The following is a 25,820-nucleotide window of genomic DNA, read 5'->3' as shown; positions in this document are numbered from 1 at the left end:
TATAAAATCCCAACTTATCCCTTTAAAAGAAACCACTCATAGTATCAGTAACACTTTTTTTTCCTTCAACTTTTTTTTTTTTTTTTTTTTGGGTATTATAATTTATGTTCATAAATAAAAGCCACATCAGCATGGGTTCTACGGATGACATATCACAAAATAAATATATGTCAGTATTAAGGGGTAACAAGTGGAATTGTCTTGATGGTAAAATTGGATAGAGATAAATTGTTCAAATGTCGCCAAGAACTTGCAAATCATAGAAGTAGATTACAAGAAGAAATGAGAATATATACGCAGATCATTTGAATCAACATCTTAGGTTGTATCTTTAGAAGCAGTCTGCCCTTAGCCTGAAGAGTACTGTAAGGTAGTTAACAATTGTAATTGGTTGATCAAGCAAGGATTCTTGTCGAGTATTATATTATCCAACTTATATTGATGCAAGTAAGTTTTTCATTATGTAAAGTGTGAAAGCGGCAGAAAATATCATAAAATTATAAACCCATTAAAACCAAAACTCATAAAATTTGGTAAACCGGCAGAAAATATCAATTATACTTTAACCATGATGCAAATAGCCATGTACTCCATTTCAGGTTTAGAGGTGGTGCCAGAATCCCAATGGTTCAAGCCATCATATATATAGTTGTTAACTTCTGATAATATAAAAGACGTTATGAAAAAACCATTTTTAGATATACACGTATGAGTAGAAGTCTCAAATAGATGAAAATATTTAAACTAGTAACATAGCATAATAGGGCATAAATTCATACACACAATTTTTGAGTTAGGTGATGTACTTTTATGTTCTATTAGAGCCTCAATTGAAATATGAATCACTTAGCTAGGCTTTCTAATTATTTGCTTTGAAATGTAGAGGTCTCTTTTAAGGTGAAAGTTTAATATTGACTAAAATACATTATTAGTCTCTAAAGTTTACACAATGAGTGATTTTAGTCCTTATGTTTCAAATGAGTGATAAGTCACTAAAGTTTTAAAAACGAGCTTCATTGATCCTTTTGTTTAGTTTCATTAACTTTCTTGTGTATGTGGCTAATAGAGTAATGTTACTTTTTTTTAATGACATGCCATCTACTTGGCCGGCATCTAATTTTGTCTACCTTTTCTTCTCTCTCTTTGTGTTACTTGGTCAACTTTGACGCCGTAACAACTAACAAGTATGATATCATCCAAAACTACAAGGTTCTTTAGGAAGTCTCTAACTAAGGTCTTTTTTTTTTTTTTTTTAATTGTTTCTTTTTTCCATTTGTTTATTGTAAATTTGGATATTTTACTTTTTTTGACTTCATCCTTATCTATTAGATGTATCATTTTTCAGAATTAGAGTTTCTTTAAATTTTTGTTTTACATAGTTTAGAGTTTTTTTTTTTTTTTTTTTTTTTTTAGAGTTCCAACCTATAGCGTCTACTTCTGACAATAACTCTTTATCATCAGACCAGATACCAATCAGTTTTTGGTGTAAGCGAGGATTGAACCCCAAATCTCTTATTCAACCATGAGAGACTTTATCAGTGGAGCTAACTGGAACCTATGATAATTTGGAGTTCATGCAATGGATTGTATTGCAATTTCATCAATGGAGTCATTTTGCATAAGTAATTTTAATTTCAACTCTCTATTTTAAACCTCTTAAATGTTGTTTGAATTTAAAGACACCATGATGAAAAACCTTTTAGTTATGAATCATCTTGTACTTGTTCTAGATGCTATTTTTTTTTTTTTTAATTCAATAGTTACAACATTAGAAATGAGGGATTCAAAATGTAGTTCACCTTATAAGGAGAACAGACAACTATTGAGCTATAAAGGTTCTTGTGTTATTAGTGTCAAAGTTAATCATGGAAGGCAAAGAGAGGGAAGAAAAGACGGAACATTTAACACTATGTGTAATTTTTTAATAAAAAGTTAGATATCATGTCATTAAAAGTAAACCACAATGCTTTGTTAGTCATGTACACAAAATGACTAATAGAGCATGTTCTTGAAACTTATTATGGATTAAAAACACTCATTTGGAAATTAGGGAACTAAAAGTGTTTAACATGTAAGCTTTAGGAATAAATATTTGATAAATCTAAATATAAATGATGTCACACAATTCAAAAATAATTATCATTCCTGGTATGTTGGAAATAGATTTAAAATAATGTATCACTATGCATGTCTTTGAATTGGTAAAATATTACATTTTCATATCATTATAAAATAAAGCCTCCCCCCATTTCAAAGTAAATGGATGAGATTATTTTCCTTCAAAGGTGGCATGATGATATCATCGTAGAGCATGCTCCTCCTCCTATACGATTACATATAATATAGTTGGAAATTTAAGAATTAGTGATCCACTCGAAACCTTTGAATCGCTAAGGTTGACTTTCATCCATATTTTAAGATGAATATTGCAATCAAACCTCCCTCTTTGCCTTTATACTAATCACCTAATCTCCATTTGGTCTGAAAAAACCTTTAAAACCCATTTGTACTACCTCAGGCAGGCAATAACTTCAAGGGCAATGAACATGCAGCGAAAACGACATTAACCCGAATCAGAAATGTTTCTGGCCTAACTTCCATGAAAGCTAAATCATTCACATTATAGCTCCAATGAGCTTGCTGCAGCCTTTAGCTAGAGAAAATCAATCCGCCCAATTCCATCTCAAAAATCTTCCATGCCTAACTTCCACCTTTCAGCCTGCCCATCAAAGCTAAATCTTGCCTTCTTCTTCTTCCATCAATTTGCCAATTGCCAAGTACTCTACATTTTAATTCATCAAAGAAGATTACAAATGCAGACAAAGAATAGTGGCATAGTTGCACTAGGAAAATTATCTTATAGAACTGCTTTATACAATGGTCTCTCACAACATGTGGATCTCATGACCCACATCTATGTAAGTGTCGTTACACATCACATATAACCATTACATAAAATAAAAATTCAATGGATAGAGTCTAATCTAATGCCTACCAAATGTGAGAAAATGGTTTACACACCAATTTTATGAGTCTTACATACAATGAGAAAACAAAAGTATATACCTTTTTTTTTTTTAATATAAGAAAATGGTCTCTTGATTTTTGGTCAAACAATTCTATTTGTTGCCCATTAGATAATTCGAAAAACCCTTTTATATATATATATATATGGTGTAATGGATTGAACTTAGAATTTGGACTTATGTCATGCTCCAAATCAATGAGCTTACCATCTCGAATGAAATTAAGCAAGAATATGCATACGCTCAATGAGACCCACCTTGTTCGTAGTACAAAACAGAAACAACAAAAATAATTCCAAAACAAAGAAAAAAAAAAAGTGGCTATTAGAAAATGTGAAATCTCAAAAAAAGAAAAGAAAAGAAAAATGAAAGAGAGAGAGAGAGGGAGAGATGGGAAAAAACAAAAACAAAAAAACCAACTTGCATTATTGAAAAAATAACAAGACCCTACACAACAAAAAGGGTTTCTCGCTTTCTTTCTCTTCCCCCACACCATTTTTTCTCTCCCCCACAAAGAGAATGAGCGTTTCCCTCCCCTGTTCCTCTACCACCGAACACAACCATCCCCCAATCTCCCTCTGCTAACGTGCGCACCCCCCTCCCACTACTTTATAAAACCTAGGGTTTCCTTTTCCCTCTCCTCTCTCTCTCTCTCTCTCTCTCTCTCTCTGTCAAACTTGGAGAACCACTTCGATTCCGATTCCGATTCCGATTTTGAATTCAAAGAAGAAGAAGAAGATTGAAGAAGGTTCTGAAGTTCGAGTTGGGGTTAGGGTTTTTGAGAGATGTGGGATGCTTCAGGCATTGATGAATCTGCTCTCTCTGTGCTGGAGGCCATTCGGGCAGCACGACGGTGAGAGACTCGATCAAATCGGTGTGATCGGAGCAACCAATTTCGTCGGAAGAGATGGATTGCTTTGGTACCGCGATATCGGAAAGTACGCCACGGGAGATTTCTCCCTGGCCGTCGTCCAAGCCAACCTCATCCTCGAAGACCATTTCCAGATCGAGTCCGGTCAATTCGGTACCTTCGTCGGCGTCTACGACGGTCACGGTGGCCCCGAGGCCGCTCGCTACGTCTGCGATAACATGTTCAATCATTTCCAAGGTTCGTGATTTCGAAGCCCTATATAGAAACTCTCTGTTTTAGGGTTTTGTGGTTTCCAATTCGCCACGTCTTAAACCTATATCCATGTGATTAAGAAAGGGAAAGAGAGAGAGAGGAATGTTCAATTTTGTGTGATTTCGTGGTTTTGAACTGTTTGTTATTAGTGAATTCTGTGTGTGTGTGATCAATTTGCTTTTTCGTGAGCTTTTGATAAAGTTGTGTTTTTTTTTTTTTTTTAATGGGGAGCTTTTGAAATTTTAGATTGCGAAATGGGAAGTATCTATCTCATACAGTTGAAAAGAGAACTTTTACTGTACAAATGTGTGGTTCTCTTTGATTATTGTGTGTTTTAGGAAGTACTTTTCCTTCTTTAAAAGTTAGTGGAAGAATGTTTTAAGAATTTAACCTGTCTAAACTCTACAGCCCCAGAATTTGTTTATTGGGTTTATGCCTTTTTTAAAAAATTAAAAACGAATATTCTGTTTGTTTAGTTTTCGCTTGATATGTTTGGTCATGTTGGGAGTGGTTCATACACAGCTCTAAAAAATGAGCAATTTGATTTAAGTTAAGGAAGTGAAAAAAAAAAAATTTGTAGAGAAGGCCAAAAATAACATTGATAGGAGTAGTAAAATGTTACATGTCAATTAAGGCAGTAATAAAGAGTATGACTTTATTGGGGATCAATAGTCGATCTCAAAAATTTTGGGACTAAGGCTTGGTGGTTGTTTTTGTTTATTCAGTTTTTGATAGAGAGGGAGACTCTTTCTTATGTTGGCTATCTTAGGCTTTGTGTTTATGCAGCAACATTAGCTGAGGCGAGGGGAGTTGTGACAGCTGATACCATCCAGAGAGCTTTCCTCCAAACGGAGGAAGGGTTTACTGCTCGTGTATCGGAGTTATGGAGTACTCAACCCAATATGGCAACTGTTGGGTCATGCTGTCTGGTTGGAGTTATATTTCAGCGGACTCTTTTTGTGGCAAACCTTGGAGATTCCCGCGTTGTGTTGGGCAAGAAAGTTGGCAACACTGGTGGAATTGCTGCCATACAGTTATCAACAGAGCACAATGCAAACTTTGAGGATATCAGGCAGGAGCTTAAGGAGTTACACCCTGATGATCCTCAAATCGTTGTCCTTAAGCATGGAGTTTGGAGAGTAAAAGGCATTATTCAGGTTATGCTGGATTTTGTAATATCCATTTAAGAACCTATTGTATTAGAGTGTGCATAAGGGTTGCTTGTAATCTCCAGTGTATCATTTGGTTTATAGAATTTAGTTTTAGTTGTGCAGAAAATCCAGAACGGTTTTATAATTTTTTTATTCTGCATTAGTATCAATTCTTGGAAACAACTGTGTTTTTTATCGTTATTTTTCGCAAGTTCTAGCAACTATTCTAATTTGTATAATTTGACCATTATCGCTCTTCAAGTTTTAGCAACACTTGTCACTGACTTTACTGTTGTGCTTGATGCAGGTTTCAAGATCTATAGGCGATGTATATATGAAACATGCCCAGTATAACAGAGAACCAATTAATGCAAAATTTAGACTTCCTGAGCCAATGGACATGCCAATCATGTCTGCCACCCCAACTATTATTTCGCATCAACTCCAACCAAATGATTCTTTCCTTATATTTGCATCAGATGGTCTATGGGAACACTTGAGCAATGAAAAAGCTGTGGATATTGTCCACAGTCATCCACGAGCAGTAAGAGTTTGTCCTGTATAATCTAATATTTTTGTTTAATTCTGTATTTGGTGCTAGTTTGATTGTTGACTGATTGGGATATTCTTAATCAAGCTAGAGGTCTACTGGAAATAAGTATTGGAATCATCATGATCACATGCTCTCATGATGTATGTGCCAATATTATTTTTGGTTGACAATTTAAATTTTACTTCAGTCTCTCTCTGCTTGATTGCAATTTCATATGCTCATTCATATGTGATCTTGTAGTATTCTGTTAACTATGTTTTCTGATGCCCAGGTTCATAATTAATCTTCCTTTAACTTGATTTCTTGCTACATTCAGCATGCTGTCAACACATGTGAGTGTATGAGCTGTTTTGACCATTATAATATTTTTTTTGGTTTACATGCTTCTTGTGAATCATTTAGTCATTGATGATTGAGCTGACTGATTTCTTCTGTGCATTTTATTAATGCTATGAACCTGCAGTTATTATAAATCCCCCTACTTCTTGAAAGATGAAAATATAGTTGTTGTATTGATAAGCTAGCTTCCAATTTGTATTGCCATTAGAGCCTATTGCGGGGGTTTTGGGTGAATGTTTAGCCATGCTTTAATGCTGTGCTGTTAATATTAACCATGGAAATGCTGCTGCATGATTTTTTTTTTCTTTTTTTTTTGCCCCACTTGCAAACGAACGAGTGGGGGATGGAGGATTTGAACTTAGGTTCTCCTTGTGGGAAGATCCAGGCAATTCCACTAAGCTACAATAGAAAAGCTTGATTCAATTTTACTCATTTGCTAATGTTTATTTCCATATGTCATATGAGATTGTTGGGGTAGTTATGCTTGTCTTGAATCCTATTGTGCTCATTAGCTTCTTGAATGCAGGGAAGTGCTAAAAGGCTTGTCAAGGCTGCCCTACAAGAAGCAGCAAGAAAACGAGAAATGAGATATTCAGATCTTCGCAAAATTGATAAGAAGGTTCGACGCCATTTTCATGACGATATAACTGTTATTGTTTTGTTCCTAAACGACGACCTTATATCCAGAGGGATGGTGCTAGAACCCCCACTCTCAATCCGAAGCGTTCATGATCACTGATGATTTATGAAAGCAAAACATATTTCTGCTTCCTCTGATTTTGGCTGACATCCATAAAACAGCACTACCATCACAGATATGCTTTGATGCATGGCTTGAGAGCAGCACTGACAAAGCAGTTGCACTTCTGGTATAATTATACTAAGATTACTTATCTGAAGAGGCTTAAAATTTGTATAATGTTGTGAGAAATAACTTTGATTATTACAATTTCATGTAATACACTGATATAGTTTTATTTCATTGCATGTTCCTTGTTTTCAAATTACTAAACCCATTTTTAGGCAGTTTTAGCTTGTCCATTTGTATTATTAACATTTTGTTAACATTATGGTTAATATATCTGCCACTGGACGTGCAGAAATATATGGTGTATTCAAGAAAACTTAGATAGGATTATCATCCATACGCACTGTGACTCGCAGTCCGCTGATTCCAATATAGTGAGCCAGTGAGGTCAGCCCAAGATGGGTTCCTGGAGACGATTCAGTCACTTAAACAAGTCCCACCATTTTTTGTTGAGACAATCGTATATCCAAATTCGTAACATTCTGCCCATGTTGTTGCAAGTTAGAGACACTTGGTTACATGATAGATTTCATAACTGATGCAATTATGAGTGGTGAATACTTTCTGCTCAGTCGGATCCGTCACTTTTTTTGACCATTCACAATCACATAAGTCAGCAAGGTGTGACATTGGCTAATGGTGAAAATATGGTTGTTGTTGAGAATTGGAATGACCTAGTTTTGAATTTAATGAACATTCCAGAATTTGATCGAAGTTGTAACGAGCCCAACATTGGAAATTAGAAACCCGTGTACTACTACAAGTACGAGTTGTAGTATGCTAGACTGCTAGTAGTCCAAGCTCCAACAATTAACATTATCTATTTATCACTATTTGAAGGCAACAAACCTAAGATCAAGACTAAAGAGTTTTGTGGTATTGACTATTGATTGGTCTCTTTATCTTAAGTTATAACTTGGGTTTTTCAAGCTACTTCTCTACTAGGAATGACTGGTTGGAAAAAACTGAGTCTCATTTTATACACGTTGTTCCTAACTGAAGTGATAGCTAATGGAACAAAACAAATATTGCTTGTTCTACCCATAATAAATTTATATTTTTTAATAAATATTTAAAATTATATATAATTTAAATTATTTTATACAATTTTTTTAAACCCATATTTCTAATTTAGTTTTATGTATGCTATTATCATTCTAAAATACTCTCTCTTTCTTAGAATTTTTGCAAGAGTTGTATTAGAAAAATAACAATATTTCACTTTATTTTTACAAAAAATAATAATAATAATACTGGCGAGTCTAAGTTTAATATTTTATTATTTTATTTTAACCAATGTGACCTAGATGGTTTGAAAATTCTTCTAAATAAAAAAAATGGTATGAAAAACGTTCTTAGTGTCTACTATTTTACTCACCCTCTTTTCTCTTTATCTTATCAAAACCATGTCTTGTCAAAAATCACAAAATACTTTTCCCTCAAGTCTATCCTGCAGCAGGAGGTTTTCCCGCCCCAAAACAGGGACAGACACCCTTGATTTGATCCATCTCGGCGGTTAGATTTCTATCTCCACTTGTAAGATGAGAAGAGAGACCAAAATTAATAAAAAAAATTTAAAATTTTAAAAAAAGCCTGACTATATTAGCATCTTAACGGGATCGGCCCAGTGAGGAAAAGGTACAGGGTAGCCCAACCCAGCATGTAATAAAATAGTAGAGTAATTGTAATCCTGTAATTATTCAGACAAGCAAGGGTATTTTTGAGAAGAAATTCACATTCACTGACTCTCCAATGGACTCTGAGAGAGAGAGAGAGGGGCCTGACTGTGACTGTCCCCAACGGGTAACCTAAGCTCAATAACCCCCCCGACTGTGCTCGACTGAACAAGATCAATATCAATCCAACATTTTATTCATTTTCAGCTTTTTTATACATATATGTCAAAGACCAACACTCCAATCGCATAACAAGATTCGAGCTAATTTTCTCTCTTACACAGTCATGGCTCTGAGATGGAGCTCAATTCTAATGGTGGCTCTGAATCTACTTCTAATTATCAATCAGTCAGAATCGGCACCGCAAGCTTTTCGTCGAGACCCTGGGCACCCTCAGTGGCACCACGGTGCCTTCCACGACGTCAGAGATACCATCCGATCCGAAGTCCGTCGCCTGCTCCACACTCGCGCTGAGGTATCACTCCGCGCCTTTTATTTTCTCGCTTAGATTTTAGGTTTATACAGAAAATCAAGCCAATTATTCATCATATTGATTTTTCTTTTTCTTTTTCTTTTTCTTTTTCAATCGAATGGTAACGAGAGAAATACAATTATATCTACGGCTTGAAGTTTCGTAAAATTTCTCAGAGATTTAAAATGAGTTATTCAATCACTGTTAACCGGTGTTGTAAACTAAGAGCTCGATCTGACCGAATGAGCTGTCTGGAAATGTAGACGTTTCTATGCTCCATTTTGTTCTTCTCTCACACACACATATATATGTATGCATGTATGTGTAAATATATGTTTTTGTGTGTGTAAGTTTCTATGGTCCGTTTGGCTCTTCACATACATACATATGTATATGTGTGTATAAGAGTATATTGATCCATTTTGCTCTTCCAATAGATACATCATACATGCATACATATATCCATATAATTATTTTTGTGTATATGTGTGTGTATTTATATATTATTGGATGTTAATTTTGAAAATTTAACCGTTGGATTGCATGCTCTTTATGTTCTTAACACACGTGTCAAATTTTGTTTAAATTGGATGTTATTTACTATTCAATCAATAAACTTACTTTTTATGCATAAATTTAGATCACAAAAACTTGAAATTTAAACATTTGTTTGATGATATAGCTATTGAGCTTTGATTTTCTTGAAATTTTGCAAGCATAAAGGATATAACAAGAACATACAATCCAACAGCTAGATTTTCAAAATTCACATCAAATAAAAAAGATATCGGCTAGTTTGGAGAGAAACCTTTTCCATATGAATAGTCTTGGTCTATTTATTTGAAATAGCTTTGAGATCGTCGTTGTTTTAACTGATGTGCTTGATTTAGAAGTCGAATTGCTTGTGTTTGTGCTTTGAATGTTTTGCTCATGTAAATGAGTGTGGTGCAGGTCCCATTCCATGTTCCGCTCGAAGTAAACGTAGTCCTCATTGGTTTCCAAGGCGATGGAGGCTATAGGTACACTGTAGATTCGCAAAAATTGGAAGAGTTTCTCAGGGTCAGCTTCCCAACCCACAGGCCGTTGTGCCAGGAGACAGGCGAGCATCTCGATATTGAGCATAACATTGTTTATAACACATTTCATGTAAGCTTCACAAAATTTATCATCTCAAAAGAATCATATTTTGCACGACTTCTATTGTTCAATTTCATTATCTTTTTTCTTCCTCACCACAGGCTGGACAGGCAGAATTTATAGTGCTTGAGAAATCACTGAAAGAGGCCATGGTTCTAGCTGGAACTGCACGAGAGGTGACCACTGTAGTGTTTATTAATTACCGGTGCTCATAATTGTTGTGGAAAAGATAATATAATTATTTTTCTTTGATTATGTTCTAAAATATATTTAAACTGTTAGGCTGATTATGGAAGGGAGCTTCCATTGTTCGAGGTAGAAGCAACAGTTGTCGAACCCATATTTCATACCCTGTATTCCTTCCTTTTTGACGTGGACAATGTTCGATATTCTGCTGGGGATATGGATAGACCTATGCCTACTGTGATATTTATTGTCAACTTTGATAAGGTATACTGTGCAGTCCTTATTCTTTAGTTGTGTTCCTCGTGGCTGTGTGATTGATGCGAGTTGATATTCTTTGCAGGTAAGAATGGATCCTAGGAATAAGGAAATTGATCACGACAGTTTGATGTATGGAAAAATTACCCAGCTAACAGAGGAGGATATGAAAAAACAAGAGAGTGAATACATATATCGTTATCGATATAATGGAGGAGGAGCATCTCAAGTTTGGCTTGGCTTTGGCAGGTATGATTGACAGAATATAATGAGTGGAAAAACACGGTCTTGAAATTGATCCAGTTAGGCTTCTGTATCTTTTTTCTGCACTATTTTGATTTATTTTCTGAATTCATTCAATGCTGTCAAATACATTTCAGTTAGCACAGACCATAGAGCAATTCCATCATATCTCACAAAGCTTTTGTGAAGCTCAGGCCTAACCCAATGAAGATGAATACCACTTTGTTAATGATGACTTTACATGTTGGGTTTTGAAATGAATACCTATGTCATGAACTGTGTTTTGAAATTCATTTAATCTGACATAGATTGAACCCAGGACATAAGATGTATTGTAAGATGGACTTATAATATTTATGTTGTTTGAAATTTTGGTAACAGTGGTGGAGTGCTGCTGCTACAATCACTGACAATTCTGTTGTAATGATAGAGTGAATACTTCATTTAATTACAAACTTATCTCCTGCATTATTCATCTCCAATACTGTCAAGTCATTCAATAGTGGTTCATTGATAGTTGCTCATCATTGTTGTCACCAACCTTTCTTTCTCTGGGAGTAATATCTTCATTCACAGAACCAGAGGAGTATAGGAAATGATATTTGAAACTGTCCTAGAATTTCATAAAATATTCTATTGAATTAGATAATTTATGTGTTGAGTTCTGTGTTTTCACTGTATTTGAGGGCAATACAAACTTGCTCCTTCCCATTTCTCTCACTCTGTATGTGTGTGTGTATCTGGGTCTAACTGTCTGCCTACACTATCCAGATTTGCTGTGATCGACCTTTCAGCAGGCCCATGTACATATGGGAAGATTGAGACTGAGGAGGGGAGTGTCAGTTCTAGAACACTGCCACGGTTACAGCATATGATATTTCCAGGTGGTTATGGTCCAGTTACTGGTCATTCTACCTCTGATATTTTCATTGGACAGCTAGCCTCTTTGATATCAACCACAATTGAGCATGTTATAGCTCCAGATGTTAGGTACTTCATCCATATCTTGATGTTTCCAAGTGCACATATCACTTTTTTTGCTGAATTTTTACTTTCTTTTACTCATGAACTATATTCACACATGCACTGTTGGGTCATTGTTTGAATATCTGAAATGCAGTTGTCTAAGTATCTCAATTCTGGTCTAATCCAATCATATGTTTTTCATTTGTGGACTCAGGTTTGAAATTGTTGACCAGACAACACGGTTGCTTGTACCTATAATCGTCCTGCAAAATCATAATCGATATAATATTTTGGAGAAAGGTCACAATTACAGTATTAATATTGAAGCAATTGAGGCAGAGGTGAGTTTTACCTTATGCTTGCTCATGACTTATGTGTTGAAAATGTTGTTGTTCTTTGGGTAATTATTAGACAATTAACTTTGGTTAGAGCTATAGAAACAGGAAGTATCTCTACATTCCTGTAGCTAGCCTGAAGTGCTTGGATATAGGCTGGTGGTTGAGTTGAGTGATCTAGGGATTCCAAAAATTGTTTCATTTGCACAATGTCTCTGGTCAATGGTCATGCTTCAACAGGCAACAGAAAATTCAGTGTATTTTTTTAGTGACTAAATACAGAATAAAATCCAATTTCTTCCAAAGTGGAGGTTTATGCAGTCTTTTACTACATAGATGTTGTTCTTGAAAAGTGATATAGATTTTATGACTCGTCTGATTTTTGAGGTTGAATGACTCTGACAAAAATTTTCCTGAATAATTTCACCATTACTCATTTTTCTTTTTGATTAAGTAAACCAATAAACACATTGTAAGTTTGTGTTGTCTGGTATTCTCTGTCTCAGCTTAAGAAGATGGTTCATGATGGACATGAAGTAGTTATGGTTGGGGGCTCACATTCATTACACCGACATGAGAAGTTGTCTATTGCTGTTTCAAAGGCAATGCGAGGCCATTCCCTGCAAGAAACAAAGAATGATGGGCGTTTCCATGTTCATACCAGGACATTTCTGGATGGCGCCATTCTTAAAGAAGTGGGTATTTTCTTTTAGTAGCCATTATCTTTTTGACATCATGACAATGCTTGCAGTTCCTTTGCTGAATGAAAACTATTATTTATACATTCTTCCTCACATTTTTACTTGAAAATACTTATTGCAGGAGATGGAAAGATCTGCTGATGTGCTTGCTGCTGGTTTGCTTGAGGTGGCTGATCCATCTCTCTCAAGTAAATATTTCCTCCGCCAGGTTAGTGGGAAGTTTCTAGATTTTGTTTAATGTGTGGAATGTCAGGAGTGATTTACATTTGGCCTTTCTTATGGACTTTCTTTGCATAAAGACCATATTATATTCTGTGCCTTTGTTCCCTCCTCTTATTGACCTGAAATGTGTTCTGTTTCCCACAGCACTGGATGGATGACTCCGAGGGTTCGACTGACTCCATACTAAAGCATAAACCCCTCTGGGCTAGTTATGATTCAAAACGAGGCAAGAAGAAAAAGAAAATAGAAAAGAAACAGGGGGATCTGACCCGTACTTACGGAACAAGAGTAATTCCTGTGTAAGCATGCCTCCTTGTCTTGCACTGTGTTATACCATTTTTTGCATTGGTGCTTTACACATGCACCCGATGGGTCATGAACCAAAGACCTCACACTCCGTCTAGGACTTATAAGGAGAGGAAGTGCCAGTTGAGCTAAAGCTCATTGGCACAATTTTTATACCATTTTCACACTAAGTATATCTTCATTATAGTTATATCATCTTAATTCTATTGAGTATGCCTTGCTCATTTTTCTTGCTGCATTTTGAGATGACTGTACAAAATTAGCATAACAGTAATCCATTTATTTGTGATATACTATTCCATCTTATGTAATTACTTTAGAAAGACATTATTTTGGGATCCATAGCCAACCCCAAAATTTTGGGACGAAGGCTTTATTTGTTGTTTGTTTGTTAGTAGAAAGCAATGATACCTAATAGCTGTCAGGGAACTGATTTCCTTGTGGTTCCTATGGTTTTCACTGTAGACTAGATTCATCATAATTAATTTGCATATTTGAAATGACATTTTCAGGCTCTTTGTAACTGCCACACCCAACAATAGTGTTTACCTTTATCTTGTAGTTGACACTATGGTGGTGGTTAATGATGTAGAATTGTTTCTGTTCCCCTTAATCATTCTTTTTTTTGATAGGTAATATAAGAATTATTATTGATGAAAATGGAAAAAGAAACATACAATGTGTTCATGAGAATGAACACAGCAGAGCACAAAACAGAACACCACAGAAAAACAATCAAGAGACTAAACTAAGAGAAGAAAAAAACTGAACAATAGAAGAACATTCTGTAAAACCCCAACACCGAGACCAATCAAAAAGACTTCTCTGGCATAGGCCTATTAACTCAACCAAAGACTTCTCAGAATCTTCAAAGGACCGACGATTATGCTCCATCCATACAGTCCACATCAAACATCCTAGAATTAAATTCCAAATATTTGAATCATGTTTCCCAAGCCAATAATTCCAACAAAATAATAATTCCCCTTAATCATTCTTTGACTTTCTATAAAGTCTAAGGTTTAAAAGCTCTAGAATTGGTTAGCCATGTTGCTGCAGAACTTCGTAAGGCTCAACTCATAATGTGTTGTGAAATTTAGCTTCAATAAATTGTAGGTCAAATTTGTAGGCAAGGGCTTGGTATTAATCACATCAGACTAATTAGACTTTTATTTGCACTGATGACCATATGTTTGTATAACTCTGTATTGATGATTGTAGATGCTTTATAATTTTTTATTTCATGTAAGAGCAATTGCTCATATTTTTAAATGTGATGAGCTCGTTTCCTGCAGCTTTGTGTTATCATTGGCTGATGTGGATGCTCAGCTTATGATGGAAGATGGAAGTCTTGTATGGACGAGCAATGATGTTGTCATTGTACTTGAGCATCAAAGTGAAAAGATACCTCTTAGGTGAGTGGCTACTGCTTGTTTCTGGCTATCAGCTTCACAGCTTTGTTGAATATATCCTGTACAGTCCTTTTTTTTATAGATATATTCTGCATAAACATTTATCAAAAATATTTTTTTAAATTCCATAAACTCATCCCACCTCGGGCCACGTGGATAGTTAAATAGTTATATTCTTTTTATGGTGAGCTACTCTGTATGTTACCCTTATTCTGTTTGGGGATGTGTATAATCCATTGATTTATAACGAGGTGAATGCTTTTTCGGTAACTCAACAGAGCCCTTTTTTTCTCTTTCTTTGTAGGACCTATAACTTTTATGCAGTTCCAGTCCCTACTAAATCCCAACCCCCTAATTACCTGAAGCTGCTTGTGCAAAACCTTTTCAGTCTAGTATTTTTTCTTGCTAGTAACTCATTCAAAGATCCACAGTTGAGCTACACTCTTAATGGATGTATTGCACATTTGCCACTGGAACTTTGGACTAGAAAACACGCTTGACCTTCTAACCTGTAAATATACTTTTTCCATCAGTTCGATAGATATACATTGATCAAGCTGTATCATATAATTTAAGCTCTATTGCTATTCATCTTTCCTTAGTTCTTTGAGTTTTAACTTTTAACTTTTCTGCATCACTATCACTGTGGGTCAACTAAGATTTTAATAATGGCCACATTCAGGTATTTATTTGTCATCCATGTGGCTATTCTGCTAATGACGTTGTAGGTCTATCTTGTGCACATCCTTGAGAATGTAAACATGCAGCCTTTCATTCATTGCACAATGCAAAAATGTTACTTTGTCAGCATTGCATTATGATCTCAGATTGATTAAGCTAATATGTATGGCTTTACTTAGAGTGGGTTTTTCTAAATATTTGATTGTCTTGTTTGACAGTTATGTTTCAGAAACAGAAAGAAGGCATGTTGTTCCATCACAGGCACAGCGCCACATATTGGCAGGGCTTGCTTCTGTTGTGGGTGGATTGAGTGCACCATATGAGAAGGCTTCTCATGTACATGAGAGGCCAGTTGTGAATTGGCTTTGGGCTACTGGTTGTCATCCATTTGGACCATTTTCCAATACTTCTCAAATCAGTCAAATACTTCAAGATGTGGCATTGGTAAGGCCAACTTATCACACCAAAGTATTCATAAATATCACCTGACTTAGTTTATTGATGCTTTATTATTATAGTGAATAGAAAGTTTTGGTCTTTTTCTTTTGACGTTACTGGAAAGGAAAATAGATATCTTTTGTAGGACTATGGCCCTATGGGTACCTGAACTTTATATTCTTGTTTGCAGAGGAACACAATATATGCACGTGTAGATTCTGCGCTTCACAGAATTCGTGAAACATCAGAGGTGAGTTAATCTCAATTCAATCATATTTAACTTGTATACTTACTTATTTAGATATTCAGCAACGACAAAAAAAAGTTTATTTAGATGCTTAAATAAAGTCCTGTCCATTCTGTACAGGCTGTCGAAGCTTTTGCTGCAGAACATCTCAAAACCCCACTTGGTGAACCAGTAAAGGGCAAGAAAAACAAAACAACCACTGAGCTCTGGTTGGAGAAGTTCTACAAAAAAACAACCAACCTGCCTGAACCTTTTCCCCATGAATTAGTTGAACGTTTAGAGAAATACTTGGATGTAAGTCAGTTATAAGCCAAACTCAAGTTCTGTTTAAACTGTTTCACTTTTAATATGTTTCTTTTTTGTGACTAAATACACAGAGCCTTGAGGAGCAGCTTGTAGACTTGTCTTCCTTGTTATATGATCACCGGTTACGAGATGCAAATTATAACAGTTCAGCAATTCTACAGAGCTCCATATTTACCCAGCAGTAAGTTATCCTGCAATATAGTTTCTGTAATCAATCTGATTCCATGTTTTCATCTGTTTCTTCTGTATGAATTTTCTAGAGTAACCGCTTGAGTTTCATCTTTCTGAATTTTAATGATATTACTCTGGGAATTTTGTTCTGCAGGTATGTAGATCATGTCTTGTCTAATGAGAGGGAAAAGATGAGATGCTGCGAAATTGTTTACAAATATCCTGTGCAATCTTCCCAAACTTACATCTATGGAGGCATTCTTCTTGCTGGATTCTTTGTATACTTTCTTGTCATATTTTTTTCAAATCCCGTGCACTGACCTTAAACAGTAATCCCTGGACTAATACATCAATTTTCCAAAGCTTTTAGATGCTCTTAATGTAGAAGAAATGCATATTTCAACTCATACCAAATCCAAAAAGATAAAAAGATTTTGATTATACCATCGTTATATAGTTCCTTTATAGTACAGACAGTAAGTAGCAAATGGGGCAGTCAACCTATCAAAAACTATTGTCTGGGAACTGTTATCAGTAGATTAGATTGACTGTGACCTTCCATAATGAATGTCAGCTAGTCCATGACTGTGGCTACACCTGCACTTACACTATAGTGTGCTCTCTTCAGGTGTATCCTTTTATGCTTTATAAGCAGTTGTCATTGTTTCATGGATGGAAGAGAAATTAAGGTTGTAATTTCTAGATTCTACCAATCTAACATGGCAACAAAATTGAAATCTTCTAAGGAAGCTTTTTTACCCTAGCAGTATACACGGTAACTTAAGGCAAAACAGATAATATTATTCTAATACTATTTGTTATTTAAATTAGCATGGTTTTAAAGTTATTTGGAACTATAGTCTTTTTTTTTTTTTTTTTACGTGTTTCCAAAATATGATTTCAACATTCTATTTGAAATGTTAAAGTCGTGTCTTCACTTATAAAATCAAGGCATTTTAAGTTAAATCACTAAATAACTTTAAAACATTGTCAATTCAAATAGTAATTATTAAAATAATAGTATTTTTCAAAATAAACCACTTCTTTCAATAACTCAATATTAGATATTTCAAGATTAGATTTGTAATATCTAACCTTGAAATCAGCATTTCTAATCTCTTTAAAAAACCAGTATGTATAAATGAAACTTTCATTACTATAGGATTTATCAAATAGAACAATTTTCTGGTGGCATTTTTATTTATTTAAATAAGGTATGTAATTATCCATGAAATATCCATCGCTATAAGATTTATAAAATAGTATTTTTCTTGTGGCATACAATTAATCAAGTTATTGAAGGGCCTATGCTGTAGAACAGTATCACGAAATGATGCCAAGGATAGAGACTATTTGGTATGAGTTTCCAACATCTTCTTCTATGACGTAACTCAAGAAGCTGTGGCTTGAGGTACATACTGATTGTAAACCCAAAATTCTTTACACCTACAATCTAAAAAACATTGTCAATAGACAATAGCTAAGAACTCTGTATCATAGAATGTTCTTATTTATGAGGAGAATCCTCCCTTACCAACAAAAAGGACAAAGGCAACAAGCTAATTTGCCATAAAAAACGGTTGGGCCAACTGGTAATTAGCAAATACATTGTTAATTTCTGCGACTAGTTTAAGATTATTAACTTTCTCAATCACTTTACTTTTCATAAACTAAAATAAATCTGGTCACAAATCAGCAATGTTGGTCTTTAATATCTACTTCTGGATGCTGATAGCCTGATTCCTCCAGCATTTTCGCAAGAGATGTCCATTAACCTCCCCATATGAAAATTTAGTGCCCTAATTATTGCATTTTATGCTACTTAAATAATTATTGACTGGTTTTAGGGTGATTTTTCTCCAAATACCTCTTCCCATAATCGATATCTACACAAGAATGCTGTCAATATACCATTCCGTATCAAATAAAATATCGGCATGAAATAACTTAAATCACGAGGTTTTTGAATGTTTGGACCGATTTTAATATTTAGGACGGGAAAAAATCAAAAATCAAAGGATTCCCACTTAATTTAGAACGCAATAATCCTTAATCTTTTTTATGCTAGATTAATGTGTTCTAAATTATTGATGCAATAGCAAATTAAGGATTCCCACTTCAAAAAGATTATGCAGCTGCTACACACACCCCTGATTGGCATGCTGCTCCACACCAGCTTCCATTACAACAATTTTAACATTTCATCCATTCAATTTCAACAAATTGAACTAATCCTATTTTCATGAAGGACTAAGAAAAAAAAACTTATAGCCTTGGTCCAAATGGTAGATAAAAATAGCCATTTTTAACTGAACCCAGCACATATTATTCTTTTTTAGCAAAGCCATCTGAAATGCAGATTTCTAGAGTCAACAGTTAAATTTCCAACTTCTTTCAGATTCCAAAACTCTGTTAATCGCCATTGACATGCAAGCTTCCGACCCCAACACAAACTTTTAAATCATATTGTTTTATATCTAGCAATTTTTAAGTTTGTTCGAATTAGGGCTATCTCATTGACACTTTATAAGTTTGAATTAAGATTTTAAGTCCATACATAAAAACACCATTAAAGAGCAATCACAGACCAGAACTTCCATCTACAAAATATGCTTAAACAAAGGAAAAGATCAGATATAGCTTTCTAGGCTGCATTGTCCATCAAAAACAGCTGATATCAACTGCTCAGAGCCCAGTGCATATTCATCATCTCTAAACATAACATAAAGTCATCCTTTCAAAACCAAAACCCACCTCAAAAACTTAAAAAACAACAAAAACAACTTTAAAAGAAGTAAGTCATTCACACGAAGGCATCCTCAGAAAGATTGCTTATAGTTGTCATCAAATTAGACAATCAGGTCTCAAAGATATCATGCCATCATTGGAGGCCACCCCATATTCTAAATTTTCAATACATCAAATTGTAGACCCAAAAAAATTAAAATAAAATACAGCTACAAACAAATCGTATTGTAATACATAATTGGAGAACAGAGAAAAAAGGTATGGACTTGTAAAAATATTAGAAATTTGGCAAGGCGTTATTCACTGCACCTGGTAAAATTACTAAGGCGAAGTGACTCAACTTCCTTGCACAAAAACTATGCCTCCTATTCCACAATAAGATTTATTGGAAACACCCTTTAATCCATATTGATTTTTTAGATCAAAGGAAGCTTATAAGAGGTATTTTTTAAAATCAGAATTAACAAAATTTAAAAACAGGTAAACAAACAAATAGAGAGAGACCCATCAGCCAAAAAAATTTAATTCAAAATAAAATTGAGATTTGAGAGAGAGATATGAAGCTTTGCTATGACCAAAGGGAATGGTGTGGTTTCGTTTATATATATGCTGGGAATATTAGAATTAGGGTTTTGAGTAATGGGTTTGGTGAATTGTTAAAAAGCCCTTCATTATCTGTAAAATTACGAAACTACTACCACTACGGCGAAAAGCCCAATAAGGTTTCTGGGCCTGAGAAAAATGAATATTTAGCTCAATTGGTTTGGGCTCAAAGACTCGCCAGTGACCCAATTTGGCGAGCTTCACAAATGCCGATTAATTGATCGTAAAACGACAAACCGTTTTCGTATTTAAAGTCAACGACAGACGGTGTGGCAATCGTTCTCAAAAAAATGAAATGAAATGCTTTTCTGTGTCTGTGTGATGAAGGTGCATGCATCTATCTTTATCAGCACTATTTTCTAGTTCTTAATTTCAAAGAACAATCCTGTTAATGGTTATGATTCCAAGAATATTACATATAGATTATTAATTGCAATGAATTTTTTATTTTATAGAAAAGGGAAAGTACAAAAAAATCTTATTATTGTTTTATCATTAGAAATTTAGAGCTCTTTAAACCCCAGACTTTTAAATGAAATACCTTAGAGCATTTGTAACAGTATAGTTATATTGCTATAATACTAAATTTTAGCTCCACAAACATTAAAATGATGCTCCAGCAGTAAAGCTAAATCTATTTTTTTTAGCTCCACTACTACAGTGCACATCTATAAATAGATGTGCACTGTTCATGAGAGCTAAAATATATATATATATATTATTTTATTCAACCGGTAATTAAAATAATAAAAGCCTCTCTCTCTCTTAGTCACTCCGTCACCGGCCCAACGTCATCGGCCCAAGCCAACCCAAGCCCTAAGCCTCTGACCCACACCTCCGTCGACCTCAACGTCACCGACCCAAGCCGACGCTAACACACAATCCACGTCTCCGATCCACTGGCCCACGCCTCCCAAGCCTCCAATCCACCACTGCCGCCCATCTCTCTATTCTCTTTGCTATGATTGAGTTTTTTTTTTTTTTTTTTAAATGTATTTTCATATGGGTTTGGTGGCTGTGGTGGTGGTGGTTGATTTTGGCTATGGTAGTGGTGGTGGATGATTTTGACAGTGGATTTCTGGATTTTGGTTGTGGTGGTGGTGGTGAATGATTTTAGCTTTGGCAGTAGGTTTTGTAGATTTTGGCTATGAGTTTTGTGGTTTATGGTTGTAGTTGTAGTTGAGGTTGTGGCAGTGGCAGTGGGTTTTGATTGTGGTTGTCATGGCTGGTGGTTTGTGGTGACTGGTGGTGATGGGGTTGTGATTGTGGTTGTGGTTTTTTTTTTTTTTTTTTTTTTTTTCTATGTTGTGTTGTGGTTGCCAAAATAGAGTGGTGGTTGTGGCCGGTGGTGGTGGTGGTGGTGGTTGGGTTGTGGGTGTGGCTGATGGTAGAGGTGGTTGTGGTTGGTGCTATGGGTGTTTTTTTGGTAGTGGGATATATTATTTTATTGTAGAGGATATATTATTATATTGTGATGTTTATATTATTTTATTGTATTGAAAGGTAAAATAGATCCACTGCTGCAACATGTGTATAGGTAAAATAGATAAATTAACTTTTGGTGGAGCTAAAAAACTAAATTTTTAACTCCACTACTGTGGATGCTCTTAAACCTCATACTTTCGTGAATCTATATTTTATATGCAAGGTTGTGGTTTGTTTGGGGTTTTAAAATACATTTATAAAAGTCTACGGTGTAAGGTATCTCATTTAAAAATTAAAAATATAACGTATAATGTGTCACAATGTTATAGTCATAAAATTAGGGAGGGTTGGGGGTTCATAATTCCACCCCCCCCCCCCCCCCCCCCAACAAAAAAAAAAAATAGTTGATGATCCATTGGAGAGCTTGCTCTCAGATTTGTGTATATTTGGAATTTAAAAATGCATTAATCTTAATTTATGCTCTCAAGGAAATTCATTGTCAAAATCCTTTTAAAAATATTCTCTAGAGTGCTCTCGAAAATAACTTGTGCATAACTTGGTTTAACTCTAACAATCGAGATTCGAGAATAGGATGCCCTTGTTCAGCGTTTGTAACTTTGTTATTACATGATTGAGAATAGGATGCCTTTGGCATCTGTAGTTGCATTCCATTGGAGCATAGTGGCGAATTTGATACAGCTCAAAATAGGGTCGTTTTGCTCTTGTGTCAGTGTCTCTACCTAGTTCTGTTGTGAAAATTTATTTTGTCTAGTCAATTGAATAAGAGAAGCAAATTACTACATGATTGGCTTGAATCCTACACCACATGTTGTTACGTCTCATAGAAAAAAATATTAAATTAAAAAAAAAATTGTACATAAATCAATCATATTAGATAGAAGTAAACGTGCATTTGGATATAGTTTTTATTGAAAAATTATTTGTTTATTTGCTGAAATTTGGTTAAAGTATAGTTGTTCTAAAAAAAATTATATATACATAACTAAGTTTAATAAAAAAAAAATACGAAAATGCGAACTACACTCCTAAAATTTGAGGTGATTAAATTTTACCTTTTGAAGTTCAAGAATTTAAATTTTATCCACTGAAATTATTTTATATTTGCATCAACACCACTCATCCATATTTTCTATTAAGTATCATATAAGTTTGACGCATGTTTAGTTTGATCAATAAAATAATGTCACATCATATTTAATTATTTAAATTTGTTTAGGCTACAAAAATGACCTGATATCGATCATTTTGTTAGACAATGACGGACTCAGGTGGGGGTCCCTGGCCCAAAATTTTTTTTTTATTACTTTTATATATTTCATTTTTATAGTTGAGCCCCCTTTTAAAACTTTAGGCCCCTTTCCTCCGTAATCAGTCTAACTAGCCTAACCCAACTATAATATATCAAACTAAAAAATTTAACAAAAATAATAAAAACATTCACAATGGTGATTGTATTTTAGCAAAAAACTATTTTACTACCAAAGAACCAAAAAATCATGTGTTATTGGAGAGGTTAAAACTAAATTTTTTGCAACTACAGTAAACTAGTATAAATACTAGTTGACAGTAACAAGTTGTTAAAAATGAAATACTATATTCTATTAAGATTATGTTTCTTCTTTTAATTAAAAAATTCAAATCTTCTCCAGTTCTTTATTATTTTAATAAGTTGTTTATATTATTTCAAATGAAGTGATAAAAAAAATAGAACATTTGATATTGGGTTTATTGTAAAGTGGAGTAGTAAAATAGATAAATTAACTTTTTGAGGTGCTAAAAACTAAATTTTTTAGCACCATTATTGTGAATGCTCTAACTTCAACAAAAAAAAAAAAAAAATCCTAGTTGGCCTAGTATTAAAAAAAACATTATTTTATTTTTGTCTTTGTCTTTGCTGATAGATGATTGCATCTTAAGAAACAATAATTTTATATATTTATAATTTGTTAATACTATATGAATGACTATTTAGAGTTTTTTTTTTTCCCTTATACTCTGCCCTCTCTAGCTTAAAGTCTTGAGTCCGTCCTTGTTATTAGATTAACTAAACACATATAACAAATTTATGTGATACTTAATGAAAAATATGGATAAAAGAGATGTAAATACAAACATGATACAACAATTTTATATATTTATAATTTGTTAATACTATTGAATGACTATTTAGAGTTTTTTTTTTTTTCCTTATACTCTGCCCTTTCTAGCTTAAAATCTTGAATTCGTCCTTGTTATTAGATTAACTAAACACATATAACAAATTTATGTGATACTTAATAAAAAATATGGATAAAAGAGATGTTAATACATACATGATATAATTTTATGTGATAAAATTTAAATTCCCAAACTTTATGTTCTAAAATTCAAACACCTCATTATTTAGAGGGGTAGTTTACACTTTAACCAAAGAAATAAGTATGGTGAAAAAGACAGTTGACAGTGTGATTAAGACAGGATCTTCCATGAGTCAATATTACAAAGCTTTTCCTTTTTAACAGACGATATTTACAATGATTCAATCATTCAATGAAGAATATTCATAAGAGGCGGCCCACAACGAGTTGTCCCATTAACCAAATTTTGAACGAAAATTCCATGCTTTGTGATTGTGTGAAGCTAAAGCATGTTACTTATTGGCCATAAGTAATAAATTATTTTCCATTTTAGAAAGTTTGGAACCCCATGTTTTTCAATACTTAGATATTAGAAAAGAAAATTATTATAATGTTTGACCTAATAAAGTAATAATATGCTATAATCACTGCGAAAATGATGCGAAATGAGAATGGAATGTCTGGTCCATGAGCCTTCACAGAAAATTTTATACTGATTGTAAGGTGTACAGTGTACCTTCAATTGAACTTAAGGACCATATAATTCTTCTTCTTTTTTTCTTTTTCTTTTTTTTTAAATTTGATATAACAACAAAATCAAAGGTTTAAATTCCGAATGTTTTGGAAAGATCAAAAAATGCCAATTAATTGAATTACAAGACTCTTAATTAAATAATTTTTTTTTTACCAATAAAACACAATCATATTTTTTATTAACCAATATAATAAATGATATATGTCACTTATTGACCAATAAATGTATATTTTTGAATAATGACAGATTTTCAAAAAGGTATGGTTTGATTAAGAATCTAAATTATAGTAATGAAGGAATTAAATCTAAGTTTAAGGTATAATTACAATTTACAAGCTTCAAGAACATATGATTGATTAGGATTCAACTAATAGTACAACAATAATGATATCTATTCAAATGGCCCATATTTTTTATGTTTCAGTAATTATAATAACTAGCTGATATCTCGTGTGATGAGCGGTGCAATTTGATAAATTTTGTAAGAAATTATTTTTGATCCATTGATTTCATGAATACTATTATTATTAGTCATACTTAATCTATGAGGTTTTCTACTAAAACTAAATTCAAACTAAATATACTGGGGGGGAAATTCTTCTAATTCATGCAACCAAGAAATGTCACTAGATCATAGTGAAATTGTCACCTGCAAACCTGTTGGTTCCTAGGTGTCTTTCTTATATTATTTATGTTTTATATATCAATTGACTATAAAAACCTCTAGACTTTCATGATACAACAATAGAAAATATTAATGCCATGGTGATGCAATAATATCACAATTTAACCTCCAAATTTTAATTGAACTAAAAGTAGCCAAAAATAGATCCTTACCAAGTATACGCATCATACAGAAAACCAAAAATATAAATTGGCACATAATATGAAAAAATAAGCCTAAATAAATTACAATGCTACATAAGTAAAACCGTATACATAAAATCTAAACAAAATATTTAAGACGAACGTAATATTTTGAAAATTAACATACCACTCAGAAAGAAAAACAAAAATATTGTGAGGAAATTATGGAAGTTTAATTTTTAAGTCCAATGGAAATGGGGATTTATATTGGACAAATTTGGAGACAAATAATATTTTCCCAATTCATTGAATTTGTCTTTTGTAATTCTGCATTGAAGTTAGTCTTATGCAGAAAATTGAAAAGTTTTTTTGATTCCTACATTTCATATAACTTTTTAGATCCATCCGTATCAATTCAAAGCATGTAAAGTTATAAATGTATACAAATTCTTTGAATTTTATTCCTACATTTTCCATGAATTTTTAAATCCATCCGTATCAATTCAAAGTATGTAAAATTATAAATTTATACAAATTCTTTGAATTTTATTAATACATTGAAATAAATGCATTTGTCATTATTTAATAATT

General features: G+C 33.7%; 2 protein-coding genes and 2 non-coding genes across 5 annotated transcripts; 2 read left to right on the top strand and 2 right to left on the bottom strand.

Annotated features, from left to right (window-relative positions):
- The first annotated feature begins 3,481 nt into the window (after positions 1-3,481).
- Positions 3,482-7,218, top strand: LOC126688894 (probable protein phosphatase 2C 42). 2 transcript variants are annotated; one of them, XM_050383797.1, is made up of 5 exons: positions 3,482-4,134; positions 4,936-5,306; positions 5,608-5,844; positions 6,125-6,185; positions 6,719-6,866. In XM_050383797.1, the coding sequence occupies exons 1-4, from the start codon at positions 3,819-3,821 to the stop codon at positions 6,134-6,136; spliced, it is 936 nt and encodes a 311-aa protein (XP_050239754.1). In that variant the 5' UTR covers positions 3,482-3,818; the 3' UTR covers positions 6,137-6,185; positions 6,719-6,866. The 2 variants fall into 2 exon arrangements, with proteins under 2 accessions (XP_050239754.1, XP_050239753.1); XM_050383796.1 differs by lacking the exon at positions 6,125-6,185 and having other exon boundaries at positions 3,485-4,134; positions 6,719-7,218.
- Positions 7,219-8,745: 1,527 nt separating this feature from the next.
- Positions 8,746-17,195, top strand: LOC126688893 (uncharacterized). Its single transcript, XM_050383795.1, has 16 exons — positions 8,746-9,151; positions 10,100-10,294; positions 10,387-10,461; positions 10,568-10,735; positions 10,812-10,975; positions 11,741-11,959; positions 12,150-12,276; positions 12,777-12,965; positions 13,093-13,179; positions 13,338-13,492; positions 14,795-14,914; positions 15,811-16,036; positions 16,221-16,280; positions 16,398-16,571; positions 16,655-16,764; positions 16,909-17,195. Exons 1-16 carry the CDS (start codon positions 8,963-8,965, stop codon positions 17,072-17,074), a joined length of 2,424 nt encoding a protein of 807 aa, XP_050239752.1. The 5' UTR covers positions 8,746-8,962; the 3' UTR covers positions 17,075-17,195.
- A 2,186-nt stretch (positions 17,196-19,381) lies between these two features.
- LOC126690642 (small nucleolar RNA snoR118) lies at positions 19,382-19,468 on the bottom strand. The gene has a single exon (XR_007644687.1). It is a non-coding gene; the product is annotated as a small nucleolar RNA snoR118 (small nucleolar RNA).
- A 101-nt stretch (positions 19,469-19,569) lies between these two features.
- On the bottom strand, positions 19,570-19,643 carry LOC126690697 (small nucleolar RNA R66). Its single transcript, XR_007644733.1, has one exon. It is a non-coding gene; the product is annotated as a small nucleolar RNA R66 (small nucleolar RNA).
- Between the last annotated feature and the right edge of the window lie 6,177 nt (positions 19,644-25,820).

The sequence above is a fragment of the Quercus robur genome, chromosome 6, assembly GCF_932294415.1.
Source record: "Quercus robur chromosome 6, dhQueRobu3.1, whole genome shotgun sequence".
In the NCBI taxonomy this organism is placed as follows: Eukaryota; Viridiplantae; Streptophyta; class Magnoliopsida; order Fagales; family Fagaceae; genus Quercus; species Quercus robur.
Note: the sequence above shows the minus strand (reverse complement) of the source record. Positions and strands in the feature narration are given on the sequence as shown.

Excerpts from the sequence above, each read along its gene's own strand:
- LOC126688893 (XM_050383795.1), top strand. The coding sequence starts at position 8,963 with ATGGCTCTGAGATGGAGCTCAATTCTAATGGTGGCTCTGAATCTACTT. Across the intron at positions 12,277-12,776 it reads TTGAAGCAATTGAGGCAGAG|CTTAAGAAGATGGTTCATGA; the intron begins GTGAGTTTTACC and ends TCTCTGTCTCAG. Across the intron at positions 16,281-16,397 it reads GAATTCGTGAAACATCAGAG|GCTGTCGAAGCTTTTGCTGC; the intron begins GTGAGTTAATCT and ends CATTCTGTACAG.
- LOC126688894 (XM_050383796.1), top strand. The coding sequence starts at position 3,819 with ATGCTTCAGGCATTGATGAATCTGCTCTCTCTGTGCTGGAGGCCATTC. Across the intron at positions 4,135-4,935 it reads CATGTTCAATCATTTCCAAG|CAACATTAGCTGAGGCGAGG; the intron begins GTTCGTGATTTC and ends GTGTTTATGCAG. Across the intron at positions 5,307-5,607 it reads GAGTAAAAGGCATTATTCAG|GTTTCAAGATCTATAGGCGA; the intron begins GTTATGCTGGAT and ends TGCTTGATGCAG.